Source organism: Schistocerca americana, chromosome 8 (genome assembly GCF_021461395.2).
Source record: "Schistocerca americana isolate TAMUIC-IGC-003095 chromosome 8, iqSchAmer2.1, whole genome shotgun sequence".
Lineage (NCBI taxonomy): Eukaryota > Metazoa > Arthropoda > Insecta > Orthoptera > Acrididae > Schistocerca > Schistocerca americana.
This window is the reverse complement of record NC_060126.1, coordinates 111682613-111698765: the sequence shown is the minus strand read 5'-3', so window position 1 is coordinate 111698765 and position 16153 is coordinate 111682613. Positions and strand designations below refer to the sequence as shown.

The window sequence follows — 16153 nt, the reverse complement described above, 5'->3', positions numbered from 1 at the left end:
CAAAAGAAAGCATCAAATCGACGACCACTAATGTGGAAGCAATCCCAGCACTATCTCGAACAAAGAATGTCAAGAAAATGTTGTCTTTTCTTTGGATGGTTTCTTATGACAATAAGTTCATCCCCAGTGTTTCCAAGATCGCTCATCCATTGAATCAACTACAAAAAAATGACATACCATTTGATTGAACATAGGAGTGTGAGAGTGCCTTTCAAACTTTGGAAACTTGCTTTCAATCAGAGCCATATACCTTTTACAACCTGGCAAACAGTTGGTAGTGGCGACTGACGACTTGGACTACCGGATTGAAAATGAGGCCTTAGCCATTGTAACACACTCAAGAAATTTCACATCTTTATGTATGGGGTGAAGTTTCATCTGATAATGGACCACAAGCTGCTCATTTCCCTATTCTGCCCCTCATAAAGGCTCTCTGATAAAACGGCTTACAGACTGTAGCAATGGGCACTCTACTTTAGCAGATAAAATTATGAAAGTCATTTTTGTACCATAGATAAACATGAAAATGCATATGTCCTCTCTTGGGTTGGGTTGGGTTGGTTGGAGGAAGAGACCAAACTGCGAGGTCATCGGTCTCTTTGGATTAGGGAAGGAGGAGAAGGAAGTCGGCCATGCCCTTACAAAGGAACCATCATGCCATTTGCCTGGAATGGTTTAGGGAAATAATGGAAAACCTAAATCAGGATGGCCAGACGCGGGACTGAACTGTCGTTCTCCTGAATGCGAGTCCAGTGTTCTAACCACTGCATCACCTCGCTCGGTCCATCCTCTCTTGGCTACCAATTAGCCTCGATCTGTTATTCAACAAAGAAGAGATCCTGTGTTTCTACCTTGATGAGGAGGCGCACCTCACAAGCGATACATTTCCCATTACGAGCAATTGCATCACAGCAGCCATGTGTGTGGAACAACATGTGAATCACAACATTCTGTTGGGGTGGCCAGAGTAGCTGTCACAAAGGCAGATCCACTTTATCAATATTTTCAGCTACAAAAACAGTTGCAATTGATTGATGGCATTGTGCTCCTGGCTACAGAATATGCGTCACCATGAGTATTCAGACTCCTCTCATTACAGAATGACATTCTGCAGTTTCTCCATGTCGACAATGAGGGGGATGCACGATGAAGTGACCAGAACAAAAAAACTGGTGCAATGTCAGGATGTCATGTATACTTGCCAGGAATCAGCAAAGACATGGAACAGTTGGTCCAGTCATGCAACGGATACATCAAACAGCAAGCAGCTCCCAAGACGACGTCATCTCAAGGGCCTAAGTCTGCACCGTGAGAACGAATCCACTTGGACTTCGATGGCCCCTTTCTAGGAACAAACTGGCTCATTGTGATTGATGCATATTTCCATTTACCATATTTGCTCAGCCTCACGCCCATGACAGGGGACGGTACTGTCACATCCTAACAAAAATCTTTTCTATAGAAAATCTTCCCCAGACTTTGATGACATACAATTGTCCCCAGTTTCTATCACACATCTTTATGAAACTCTGTGTAACCAGCCTTTCACCCACAATCAAATGGTGAAGTTGAACGTCTGGTGCACACCTTTAAATCTCTGCTCAAGTGCATCAAAGACTGTTGGGCAGAAGATGCTTTAACTCAGTTTTTAATTTCTTAGAGAGCAACACTCACAGGTGATAGGAGCCTGGCAGAGCTTCTGCATGGCCACCAACAATGCATGATGCTTCACCTGCTGACACAAGCTCTGCACCTGGGGCCAGCACCACCAGTGCCTCAATTCTGTTCAGGCATCACAGTCTGGGTACATGCATTTGGTCGTCAGGACAGTTGGGTACCGGCAGCCATCCAGCAACAACAAGGGCACAAGGTGTTTATGCAGCGGATAGGGTACAGGGAAGCCCCTACCACCTCAGCCTACATGTAGACTGCCAGGCAGTTACAACCCCCTCACCAGTGGACGATCCCTCTCCTACCCTTTCCCCCTCACCTCTGGCCTCACCCATCCGGGCATCCCTCTCTTTTCCTCACCCTGTACTGTCCATGCCTTCTGAGCCAGGAGTCTCACACACTATGTTCCAAGCCTTGGCAGGTGTTGACTACCTCAGCTCAGCCATCAGAGGGGGCCTGACTGCCATCACCCAGCAGCCCCCTCATCCCCACTCTACAGGCTCCAGTCATCACATGGAGTGCAGCAGCACACTGGACCTCCACATCGGGAACCGTGGCTGGCGCCGCCACACTCCTACCCCTCTGTGGTGCAGTGGGGTCCCAGGGCGTGGAGATTGCATCACTAGCACTGGCGGCACAGCAGGCACCCTTTTCAGAACTCCTGTACCTCCATTTGCACAGCGCCCACCCCTATCTGGGCCACTTATGACCCTACAGCTCAAAACCAGCAAGGAGGGAGCTGATGGCGGCTCCACCATCTGATAGTACCATGGACATTGCATTCATGGGAGCCTATCAGAGTGACAAGTCTAATAGTTTTTACAGCTGCCAACAAGTCGCCTCTCTCAAGCACCAAATCGTCCAGCAGTGGTTACTGTCACTCGACTGGCCGCTACTTGAAGTACACACAGTTGATGAGTGGACACAGTTGATGAGTGGCTGTGTAAACAGCATCATATCATTTCCCTCCCACCTCACCACACTACATCATCAAGGTCTTCCGTTGGCCACAGCCTCCATTCCAGATCAACCGCCAGCAATAGCACCTCCTCCCCTGTAGCAAGTCTGCAATACTGATACGCATGCTTATGCTACAGCACGCCAATTGGCACCCATTTGAATACAGCAGTTTACTTATGCCAAAGACTGAGATCCATGCTTTACTTTGTTAGCTGCTCCGGAATGAACATCTTCTAGTACCCTGTGCTACAACTATCTTGGATCTACTACTGGACTTCCTTTTGGATTACTCTCTTGTGACCAACTTTTGGTGTTAATAAATGTTATCGTTACCAGTTGTCCCACTTTGTAGTAGTCACTACTGTATTCATTGTTTCTATGGACTATAGGCCTTGATCACATGGCTCTTTACATTTCTTCCCTCTTCGACACAGCATACTTATAAAGTATTTTCACAGCTGATTATAAACCTGATTTCGGAAAATTCTTCCATGGAATCTTAAGGGTTTCCCTTGGAATGATGCATGACTTTTCTATACATTTCACATTAACCTTTGCTGAAGCAACCCAGCTATCCACCAGCCCATTGTTTCCTTCTGGCATCCAGTTTCTGCTGTAAAACATACTGAAATGGAGTTTACACAACAGTTTCGATTACCAGATACAAACTATCATATTCAAGTATAAAATGTAGTTCAGAATTCTACAGCAAACTGGTGATGATAATACAAAATATTTATGTGGACTGGTTTTACAACTTTTATTTAACAATGGGAACAACTTAGGCTTTGTAAATACACATCTTGGATTTTCCAGTGGAAGACACAGTGGAGGTCCCACAATATTTCACCAAAATAACCATACGATATCTTCAGGTGGAGGCTGTTGCTGTGTTCTTAGTGTGATAAATTCTGCTACCACTGTCAAAAGAGCATCACACGTCGCTTCTTGCAGCAATATACACAGCAACCACCACCATATGGTGATGTCAAACAGTTATTTTGATGAAATATTGTGGGACTTGGGAGAATTTTATCCAGCAGTAAACCTGAGCAGAGTATTTGCAACAGATTTGCCAGGAAGGCTTTCTTGCAACTGCACACAATAATTTTCACTGCAAGAGTAAACAGAACCATGAAGTGTACCATGAATAGTGTGTATTCACTACTAAGCCTGAAAGGAAATACAGTGAGTCAGCATGTTGTTTTTTCTGTTTAGTGATTATAGTTACCTTCTAGTTCAGCAGAGAAACAACCACTAAATATACAGATAATGTAAAATATTTGGGAAAGATGAAACTTTTCAGAAACCCACTCACAAATTATTAAAACAAAGAAAACGAATCATTTGGGACATCACATGATACCGAAACATATTGTATATTGCCAGTTATTGTGTGTGTGTGTGTGTGTGTGTGTGTGTGTGTGTGTGTGTGTGTGTGTGTGTGCGCGCGCGTGTGTGTGAGGGGAGGGGGGGGGGGGGGGGGGTAGATAAATAAAAAAGCAAATGCTGTGATGAAAGAGTTACAGCACAAAAATATTACCTGATCCTCAAACTCTACATAGGCGAGGCCTTTAGAGTGGCCATTCCTATACGTAACAAGGCGAACTTCTTTCAGTGCACCATATTGCTTGTAAATTTCTTCTAAATCTTCTTTTGTTGTTGAGAAGGCTAGTCCTAGAAACAAAGAATTTTGAAATACTGTGGAATCACCAATAAATAACAGAATGACTTAAAAAAAAGTCTTACACATAGCTATGAAATTAAAACATGTGAAAATTATGAAGTGAACTGGAGTTACAGATCTGAGTTGTGAGCATGGTATTATATCAGTAATACTGTATTAATATACAAACCTTTAACAAAAAGTTTATTTTTCTCCAGACCAGTATTGTACTTGAAGACAGGTTTGCGTGTGTGTTTATCAGGATCACATTTTGACACAAACACAGGCCTATTATTCAATGGTGTCCTGTCCTTTTTCAAAGCATCTGATGCTTCAGCCTAAAATATTGATAAAATCAATAATTTTTATATAGATGTGATGTTCTGAAAATTCTATCTGGTAAACAGTACAAGAAAACTAAAAAAACTGCATTCATCATATATTGTCGCACTGTAATACTTTCTAATTCAAGTCCACTTATCAATATAGTTAGTTTTTCACACAGAGTTTTATAATAATAATAATTGGACAATTGTGCATGTTACAAGGAGAAACTGAAGCAAGAAAGCAACAATACTCAATTTCCAGTTTTTTATCACTAAACAACTATTTTATTTGTCTTTAATAGACAAAAAATAGCAGGTAGTTCCTGAACCAGTTCTGGAGCATACAACTCTCATCATCAAATGAACATTTTAAACAATGCAGCAGAGGTTTAATGACTGGTACTCACTGTCGTGCTGAATTCAACGTAACAGTAGCCTTTAGAACGGCCTTTGTAATCTCGGACAAGACGGAAGTCTGTAATTGTGCCAACACCTTCAAATAATTTCCGCACAGCATCTTCTGTTTCAGTAAATGCGAGGTTACTGACAAATACTGTGCGATCATCCTTGGATGGGTCATGTGGAACAGTAACACCATGACTTTGTTCCTCTGACTCACTTTCTGTGGGAAAGATAAATCACATCATATATCAAATAATTGTTTAAGCACTATGTATCTGTTACATCTGTGAAGGCTCTCCAACTTATAAACATCATTACTGTAAATATCGACACCTTAAATGAATGTCACAATCTTTTCACTTAATGAGGCTGAAGAGCATGCTCAACAAATTTTAAGTTGGTGTCAAGTACTTCAAAAATTTAGTTAATGAACAAACTCATCTGTAGCACATTTGCCATCATCAGACTCTTTGTCAATCTCTTTCATTATCAACAAATTTGCTAGCCATCACTACAAAGCTTGTTGGCATTAAGCATTAATTGTATATAGTTGACAATCCAGGCCTCGAAATGGTAATGGTTCAAATTAAGTTAATGCTAGTAACATCTTGTGTAAGTGCAGTGTATTTACACTGAACTGTGCCACAGAGATTAATGTGAGAACAATGTTTTTATAACAACATAGGTGCCTTTCAGATTGTTGTGTTAGAACCATCAGCATCCACAGAAAATTATACAGGGGAAGGAGCGGGGTGGAAGACTCTAAAATTGTAATTTCTGCATTTAAATGAGTTGGTTATTTTCAAGATGTGCCATGCCACAATAAGTAAATTTTGTAGATGACACAAAAAAATTTACTGTACTCCAGACAACTGATGGTTATCTACTCACTTCCAGAAGTGCATGAGAGTTCTGTACTGAATAAAAACTCTGTGTTTCAGATTCCACCGTGGTGCACATCCCTCTCTCTTTCCCCACCTTGCAGACACCTGTGCTTGGATTTGTGTAGGGAATGGACAAACTTGTTACACATTTTGACTGAAGCCATCTTTATTATGAGAATTCTTATAATACTGAAATATGCACTGCATATTAAACTGTTTTACAGTTTCTTTTTCTTTTTTCCCAAACTAATTAGATATGTATTGCCGATTATAGAAGCAATTAGTAACATATAACTTCCAGAGGATCTGAAGTAATAAAAAGCTAAGAGGAACAGAATTTAAAAGAGGAAGTATACCACAACATCTTTCTAAGTAATGTCTGCCAGTTCAGGAATACTGTTTATTAAAGTTGAAAGAGGATTGTTCACTGATGTCAAGTCTTCTCAATTATAGTTATGATGATTTTAGTTGTTTTCTCAAACCGTGTTCCAATCTTCAGTTGCCTAGTACGTAGTGAGCTTAATGTTTATGACTCGTGCACAGTCTTGTAAAAGCACACTGTCACTGAGACTCAGAGGCAAACATTGTTTAAAGTCTTCTACAACTCCTTGGTCCATGGCTTGAATTTTACTTGTATGAGGTATGTTCAGAACTTAAGTGTACTGTGACTATAATAGGCTGTCCTTTTTTTTATTTTTTAGTGTTAGCAACAATGAGTGGTGGAGAGGGGGTTCCCAGACCAGAGAGAGCATTCTAGGAACATGGCAGCGTGTAAACTCATGTTGTAGTGTCCATTTGCATGAAAGATGTCACTAAGAAATCCCACCAAGTGGGAGCCAAGTGGTGTGGTCTGCTTCCTACTTGTGGAGTGAATAACAGGTGCTAAAATTTTTTCGCGAATCAAAATGGTTATGGCGAAGATGTTATGAACAGAGTGAGCGTGTGTAAGTGGTGTAAAAAGTCTGGCGGAGGCAGAACAAACTTTCATGATGAACAGATGAATTGAAGACATTCCATTTTGGCTGATTACTTGGTGTGAAAAATCGAGGAAACTGTCTGTGAAGACCACGATTGACACTGGATGACATTTCTGCAATGTTTGCACATCAATCCAGCACTCTCTTACATGAGACACTCACAGAAATGTTGGGATACTGGAAATTGAGCACAAGATGGGTCCCAAAGCAGCTGACAGAGCAGCATAAGAAAAATTGGGTCATAGCACCCATGAGTTTCTAGAGCAGCTTTAACTGGAAGAGAAGGATTTTCTGAGCTCTATTGTGACCGCTGATGTAACGTTAGTAGCTCATTACATGCCTGAAGCAAAAAGACAGTCATCACAGGGCCTCACACCAATTCCTCATCTGCCAAAAATTCAAAAGCACAATTTCAATGCAAAAGAATCACGGCTTCAGTCTTTTGGGACTGAAAGTGCAGCATTCTGATCAAATTTCTGCCTCAGGAGATCATCACCACACAAAGATATTGTTAGAGGAGGACTTAAAGAAGTTTGTGCCATGGTTCACCAGATGCGTTGAATTGAATGGCAATTGTGTGGAGAAACATTCACCAAGTTTTTCTATAAAAAATACAAAAATCTATTACACTTATTTCCTAACATGCCTCTCATTTTGGGTGGGAGATACTTTGCAATTATTCTCCCCCTCCCCCTCTCCCCACTTTAGATATATTTCCACTTTGATGATTTTGGTAGAACACAGGGAGCCTTTTGGAAGAATTTTTACAGTGTTCTTGCCATGCGTGTAGGTGCACCTTACAAGTGCAATACACCAAATATTCTGCGTGGCATGGATTCGATAAGTCCTTGATAGATTTCTGCACGTATGTGGCAACTGATTTCTACGTATAGGTCATGCAGTTACCATAACTGAGCCAGTCAATAGTTTGCAAGTGCAGAGCTAGCACCCGATAGTGTCCCAATATGTGTTCCACTAGGTTTATACCAGATGAATTTGGTAGCCAAGACATCAACGTAATTCACTACCATGCTCCTTAAACCACTGTGGCGCTACTCTGACCTTGTGACAAGAACCCTAGTCTTGCTGGAAGATACCATCATCATCAGGGAACATGTCAAGCATAAAATGGGTGCAATTAGTGTTCACATAGCCTACAGCTGTCATGACTGTAACGTGATACTGCCCTCACTGGCTTGCATCCATGGCACTGTGCATATTTTGAGCAGCCAGTCACTTGTATGTGGCAATTTTAGACACAACCGATGATGTGGTTTAACAAGAAACATGATTCATCTGAACAGGCATCAGGTTTCCATTGATCCAGAGTCCACTCTCAATGATCACATGCCCACTGCATCATATTTGACAATTTCATTCAGTCAAAATTGGAACAAGTAGGAATCGTATGCTGCAGAGTCCCACGGTCCACAACGGGCACTGAATGTGTGCTCTAAAACATGTTTTCATACACCAGCACTGTATTCCATCATCAGATCTGCCACAATTCGCTGCCTATCCTGCTTTTGTTGCCTACTCATGGTTTCCTTTTCAATTGATGCTCACGACAGTAGCAAGTGAACAGCTGACCAACTTCACCATTCTCGGCTCCTTATTCTCAGGTGTCGGGCTGTACAGAGTGTATACATGGACAAGGAAAAAAAATTCCCGGATTTTTCCCGGATCTCCCGGTTAAAAATACATTTTCTCCCGGGTGAAAGAACACTTCTTCCGTGTTAATTGGCAGTATACTTTCCGTCAAAACAGTAAAACTTATCAATCCTTTGAATGGATATGGTTTTATACAGCAGCGTAGAGTTTAGAAAATGAAAGTCAGGGGGGGTAACACGTTTTGGAAAGATCTTTGATGTGCAGCAACATGTACGCTGCATATTTTCGTATTACAAAAGTATACATTCTAATTCCACCAACAGGAAAAGTTAATGGTTTAAGTTAATATATATAGTGTTGCTACAAGAAAAGCAAAGCTTTCCCATATAATATTTGTCTTGAAGATTAATAAGCTACAAGAGAAGGTAAGCTTTCACATATAATGTTACACTTTAAGATACATCACACAAATACGCCAGTAACATTTTTAATACCGATGTAAATCTCTGATCTCCTGGGCTCGAAATACTTCTAAATGGCTCGTCATCAAAGAGTTGATTTTTAAATGAGAGCAAACGCTTTGTGATTTAAGAAATTCATTGTACATTCTCGCACATCATCTTGCGTTAAAGGAAATTTACTTTGAAAATAACGCTTTTCGAACCACAATTCGCAATATTTTCCCGTGACCTGTTTAGATTCATTTCTTCAGTTGCCATAGAGCGCCAGATAAGAGGCGTCACCGCACTTGGGCAGCTACGGTGACGTGGGAAGCCCGTATTCGTACGCGTAAAACATTAGAAGATCTTTCTTACATTTTGTCCTAAAAGAAACAACACATCAGAAGATACTCCAAGAGCGTCGGAATTTCGTGAACCATACTAAAATGCATAGTTTGCCTTAAACATACTAAAATGCATAGTTCGCCTTAAGCGCACATTTGTATGTCCAGATTACCAATGGTGTACGCCTCGATCTGATATCACGCTTTTCAGTGTGGTTTTCGGCACGTAAATTTTCTTGGAGGACCAGTACTGTATTATGTTATGTTTGGTTCTTTATTATGGTGTACTGCCATATGTGCTAGAAGATGAAAACGTGCATTTGAAATGCAGCGAACAGTTGAAACTAGCCAATAGTGTGGAATTAAACACTTCGTTTCAAATAAATTTACTGTCTCAGCAGGAAAGCTTAATAAAAGCCAAATTTCTTTAGCAAACTGAATAAATAACTTTATTGTTCTGCAAGGCGATTAATGCTTGACTGATAGAAAGGTGGAAATAAAATCAAATCTGAAACTAGTAACATATTTTAGCCTTCCGTAATTATGTGAATGTATTTTCACTCACTCGATAGCTCCCAGCCACAGAAATCCGTCTTCTTTTAATTTGACGTGAGAGCAGTAAACGAAGAGGAAACAGAAAAATCACTAAATGTAAACGCAGGTCACGTGGAGACTACGCCCACCCCCATCCCCCTTCCACTATAACTCAGACTGCTCTGCGCATCAGACAACGCAAAAAAAAACAACTTTTTTTTTAAAAAAACGGCTTTTCAAAAAGAAGTTCATTTTGTAGCACACATCTTTATGAAGAGTGCGATACAGAAAACATATATCTTCGAGGGAATGTAAGAGATGTTATTTGGTCTTAAGTGTGCCGAAGTGCAGTGCCACGCCTGTTCGAATAACATTCTTATACGGCACAACACTGTATTTCACTCCATGGAACTCAGACGTGTATATTTTGTAATGGATGCCATCAAACTATTTCAGGGCAGTGGAAATTAAAATGTCCTGTAGTGCCTCTCCTACTCCCAGTCGGCCGGTTTGACAACTTGCCCCTCTCAAAAAATCGCAGTTAATACTGGATGGGATTATTTGTAACCAGGAGAACAAGCACTGTTTATTGCCTATTAGCTTATAACTGCTCTTCTGAGTGACATAAAATTAAATATAGGGTACCTAAAACCAGTAAAGACAAGAGACAGGCAAGTCGGTACACATTTACTCAATAGCGATATTTCTCTCTGACCATGCTACAGCTTTACATGGCGTGCTTTCCTTTCTGCAAAAGAACTATTACCTCATCAAAGTTCGTCAACATGAAAAATCGAAATGATGTTGTCTAATACTGAAAAAGCTGTTAGTACAAATAGTACCAAAGACTGATGTGGTTTCTCGATCTGATTACGTCTATTTTGTCATCGTGTGCTGGGTAAAACAAAAATAGGCCTTTCTAATATTGCAGCAATTGTAACACACACCAAATAAGCGAGACTGTTTTGGCAATAATGATCATTATAATAATATGACAATATAATTCACGAAGTACCAATACGAAATACCTATTTGGCCTACAACAATCAAATAGCTTTACGTCAGTAAATAGTTTCACAATTCATTCATACGCTACTGTTTCTCATGCTCGTGACCGAAAAGTAGTAGAATGAAATTTTTGCATAAATTTGGAATTGTCATATTCTTCCATAATTTGTGTGATGTCCCCGTTTCTTCTCCTTCCTCATCCTAACAAACAATCTTGTCATCACTAATTCTGTAACTATTCCAACCACTGTCAAAAATCATCCTTTGGTTAACTTTACTAACCCTGCCACAATGACCGGTTTAGTTATTCAGCGATTATTCTCCGGTTAGGCGTTATTATGTTTTCAAAAAATGGTTCAAATGGCTCTAAGCACTATGGGACTTAACATCTGAGGTCATCAGTCCCCTAGACTTAGATATACTTAAACCTAACTAACCTCAGGACATCACACACATCCATGCCTGAGGCAGGATTCGAACCTACGACCATAGCAGCAGTGCGGTTCCGGACTAAAGCGCCTAGAACCACTCGGCCACAGCGGCCGACTATTACGATTTCGTACAATGCGTTTTCCGCGATATTCCCAGAATGGAACTTAGAAAGGCTGTTAGCCGCCGACTACAACTGGCCCTGTCAAGTGTAGCGATCTGGCCAATAATTTTCTGTTAGAATTTCACTTTCTTGGATACACCGAGAAGATAATACATGATCTTTCTTACCTGTTATTCCTGTTAGTCGTTTATTTCCACTCTGGTAGTCTGAATCTATGGATTTCGCTAGTAATTATAACAACGCTGAACACTTGCAAACCGAATCAACCACGTAAACAAGCAGGAGTTGATGTTCACCGGTTTGGCTTTACTCCACTCAGCTCGTATAGCGCCATCCTGTTTTGTCTGCAGGAAAATTAATTTCTAGATTCCCCTGGTGGACACATCACGTACACTATGCACGCATTAAAATATCAACTTAGACTGTGTTCAAAAATGTCCAAAAACCAGCAGCAGTGCGTTTCACAATCATATGAATAATCAATGGCCCGACGTGCTCTGTGAAACAAGGTTTTTTCCTCAAGAATATGAACTGGTCCCCCAGATCCGGGCCTGCTGCACACGCGGGAATCTGACAGCTTGGGCGCACCAGTAAAATTTTTCCGGGTACCCCATGTGGCTGGTTGCTGCTATTGTTGCTGCTTACACAGCCAACAGTCACACTTCAGTTGCCAGAAGCGGGAGAAGGTATTACTCATACGCGACTCATTGCGCGTGTTCATGAGCCCGCTCGTAACTGCTTAAATGAATCTAATGTAAACAGTTGTGACGTCCCGCTCATCGGAGGCAATTTGTTGTTATGAAGCACTGCATAGTCTTCCTAAAGCCTTTGGCACATTTTGCTGTTGGCAGACGCTTGTACGTGCACTGTGTGTTTTATATGGCGCCTTTCAATTTATTTTCGATTTTTCTCTCGTTCAAGTTTTAATGCTGCATTATTATTCTGTAGTAGTGGGATACTGTAACATCCTTTGTTAGAGTATCGGTTCTTGCCAGCTAAAATTACAAAAATTAAGCTCAAAACTAAAACAACGAAAAATTCTCGGAATTCTAAAAAATTCCCGCATTTTTCCCGGTTTTCTCCCGGATGAAAAAATTCCCGGAACTCCCGGTTGTCCCGGGTCGTATGCACCTTGCTGTAACAATCTGCCCTTTGTCAAAGTCAGTTGCCAGTGGATTTCCCCATTTGCAGCCTATGATATCACTAGAATGGTTCCCCACTCACCCTGCTTCGCTTATGTAGTTTCCTTACTGTGTCATGTGCCCACAATGCCAGCAGGTGGCATTCAATAAATGTTAGCCTGTCTCATCTGCTCAGACAGTTAACAATGTGAATAATCCCATTTTCCATCATATCTTGGAATTACTCATAACACAGGATAGCTGCTATGCCACCACCAGCTTATGACTTTTCTCCTGAGAATTTTAACAGCTGAATCCCAAGTATTATACACCTATTCAGATTTCTCATCAGAAGTCTACACATACAGTATCTTCACTTTGGACATAATTGCAGGATTCGAAATTCACATACCTCTAATATGTAGCTGATGGATCCGGGCATGGATGGGTTCATTAATTCTCACAGAAGACTTCTTACCTTCTGTAATCACCAAGAGCAGACATAGATTGTTCTCCAATTTAACAGGACTTTTTCTGTTGAGCTGCTCTGTCAGGCTCATTAATAACTCAACACATTTCTTGCCATTATCAGTATGTTTCATTGCTTTTAAATTTAACTGCAGCAACAATGAAAAGTGTGTACGTAATCACAATAATCAACAGTCAGTAGCATGGCTCCACGAGTAACGTGTAAAATTCAGTGCATAGCTCCAAAGTAGTAATACTGTATTACAGAACTTTGGGTATCATAAGAATAGTGTTTTTTCACATGATAACCACTGAATTCACACAAAAACAAACCACATGAGAATATGAAAGAAAGGGCAGGAATGGAGGGGGGGGGGGGGGGGGACACAAAACACTACTCATCAGTGAACAGAACTCTAGTTTTGTATGCTGAGGGGACACAACAGAGTTTGTGATGAACATTTTAACTGCTTCACAGGCTGATTTCAAAATATCTACAGAGAATGGAAATAATCACTAGCAAGGTAAAAACAAGTTGACAAAGTACTGGGCAGAGCATTAGGTTTTGTTTGGGTTGTTTCAGTGCCAAATGTTAAGTGGTTAGGGAGGGTTGTTGCATAGCTCTCAGATCTTTTCTGCTGGATTACTGCACACTGTAATTAAGGTAACAGCATTTGGTTTTGGAAGTACTGTTTCGGTATTTGCCTCGTGGCCCTAAAAAGAAAACTAACCCAAAAACATTCCAAAAGAATCACACTGAACAAGCAGACAGCTGAGAATGACACTAACGAGTATTAAAACCTGTATGCTGCAAGTACTAGAAACAATGTAAAAACTCACCCTTTCTAATTTTCTTTGCTGGAGGCTGTGATTCATCACTCTTGGTTGCGGACTTTGCTTCCTTACTTGAGACAACAGATCCTGCTGCTGGCACGTTTGCCCACTTCCCTTCATTTTCTGTATGGTCAGCCTGTTCAAGAAAAGGTATTGAGGTAATGAATATGCTGAAGTTCAAGGTAAAATTTAAAGAGCATAGTGAAATAGAGTAAGAAGCCCATAGTTTCTTTTAAAAATGAAGTTACAGTCTACTTATGAGGTAGGGAATTAACCAAATTTTAAGAGTCGCAAGGTTATTTCAGCTGCTAAAATCAGAAGTTGAAAACTATATACATTATAACAATACAAGGGTCGCCATTTAAGTTTTTACAGTTGACAACTAGATGGTACTGTTGAGATGTGACATTTCTAGTGTTTTAAAATATGTCCCTTGTTATTGTGAAAACACTGGCAGCCCAGAAAATACGCAAGCAGTTTGCTTACAGTGAGCGTTCAGCAGTATTGACATAAAATGGAAATATCACATGATAGTTTACATTATATCATGATTTTCATGAAGGCCTAACTGGTGTGGGTGTGGAGGGAGGGAGGGGGCGAGGGACAGAGCCTTGAATCATGTCATTCATTTTTTTTTTAGTCAGTCACCTTCACAAAAAGATAGTTTACAATAGTTGCATAATTTTGTGGTGGTCCTGCTTCTGTGATAAATTTGTGAAGACTGGCCAAAATTGGATGTTCTTCCAAAAAAGAATCAGTGTGCAACGTGATTGAAGATTATGGCCATGATAGAGACCTCTTTGGGAATACCACAAACTGGAGACACAAAAGCTGTATACTATATCGCGATAGGTTATAAAACTTGGATATATTTGTGCTGTAGTGTTTCAGGATATTAGTAAACATCCCAACACACCATTGGGAAGCCGTCGACAAGAGATGCTCGTGAGTAAGTTGAATAAGGATAAATGAAGTGGGAAAGGGAAACTGTGTGTTTTCCTTTCTTGTATGCAGTGAATGTGGAGTAGTGGTGCAACTGGCGAGAAGGAGACCAATAAAAATTGTATTGCAACCACTGGTTGTCTGGGAGTCATTTGGGCCATGGTGTAGCAAGTGCCTGAATATGAGAGCCATAGAATAAACAACACACCAACAAGGGCGTAATGAACATTCAAACACAGTAGTTCTTTTATCTGTTTTTTGTTTGCTCTCTCAGGTCCTAAAGTATGCACGTATGGAGGTTTTTGAATGTACTCAAGAGAGTGGTATTACCGTAGCAATTGTTTGTTGTTAACAGAAATAGTGAAAATGTTGGGCAAAATATACACGTTTGTGAGAAGTGCGGCAATTTATCTAGTAGCGCAGTAGAGAGAACCTATGGAAGCATTCCAGGAATCTTCATTGCAGTTGGATCGACAGAGAGGTGGCACGGAAGGATCTGGACCACCAAACAACTACTCTGAGAAGAGAGGATAAAAGTAATACTACTTTCATCTGCAGTGTATTAGGGTCAGCAACATATTGCCCAGTTATACTGGCCATGGATGCAACTTCCCACTAGTGCTGGTATAAGACCCACCACAAACCCTACAAAATATACGTCAGCAGGAGAAGAGGGAGAAATACACCCCAGTACACCAGACAGAAAGTAAGCAGCAATTAACTGTTTGGATGTTTGAAGATGAACCGAAACCGATGAAAGTGGCCTAACTGTAAATCATTCCCATGAGGTCTCTCTCTCTCTCTCTCTCTCTCTCTCCCTCCCTCCCTCCCTCCCTCCTTAGAACTCTTTTTGTCTTATTGTGCAGTCACTGAGTCATTTGTCTTTCCCATTCCTGTCTTAAACAATACCGTTATCCACACTCTCTGCTTCACGCGTCCTTCCATATCCCCACCCCAGATCCATCAACGCAGGAAACTGCTCTCTAATAATTACTGTCACCATGGTCATGGTAGTGTGCATTTAGGTATCTGTGTGATTGCATGTATGAACATGTGTACCTTCTGACACAGAAGAGCCAGAGCTCAAAAGTTAGTTAATATAAGGGGCATTCAATAAGTAATGCAACACTTTTTTTTTTTTTTTGATCTGTTTTGGTTGAAAAATGTGGAATCTGTTGTGGGACATCATGGAGCACTCCCGCTTCACCCCCTATAGTTTCATGAAGTTCCAATTGGTGGTAGCATTGTGTGTCACCTTCAAAATGGCATCTTTAACAGGGGTGCAGTCCAAGCAGAGAGGGATGACTGAGTTTCTTTTGGCAGAAAAGCAGAGCATCGCAGATATTCATAAGTACTTGCAGAATGTCTATGAAGATCTGGCAGATGTGTCTGTCATCATTGCAACAAGATCA

The 16153-nt window shown here is 40.8% G+C and overlaps 1 protein-coding gene across 1 annotated transcript in view; it reads right to left on the bottom strand.

The window, feature by feature from the left end:
- Positions 1-16153, bottom strand: part of LOC124544699 (squamous cell carcinoma antigen recognized by T-cells 3) — an 89865-nt gene that overhangs the window by 11068 nt on the left and 62644 nt on the right. The window contains exons 11-14 of the mRNA XM_047123338.1: positions 13806-13935; positions 5031-5245; positions 4488-4635; positions 4175-4308 (exon numbers count right to left, since the gene is read on the bottom strand). Coding sequence (XP_046979294.1) covers positions 4175-4308; positions 4488-4635; positions 5031-5245; positions 13806-13935 — 627 coding nt within the window. The remainder of the gene's footprint in view (positions 1-4174; positions 4309-4487; positions 4636-5030; positions 5246-13805; positions 13936-16153) is intronic.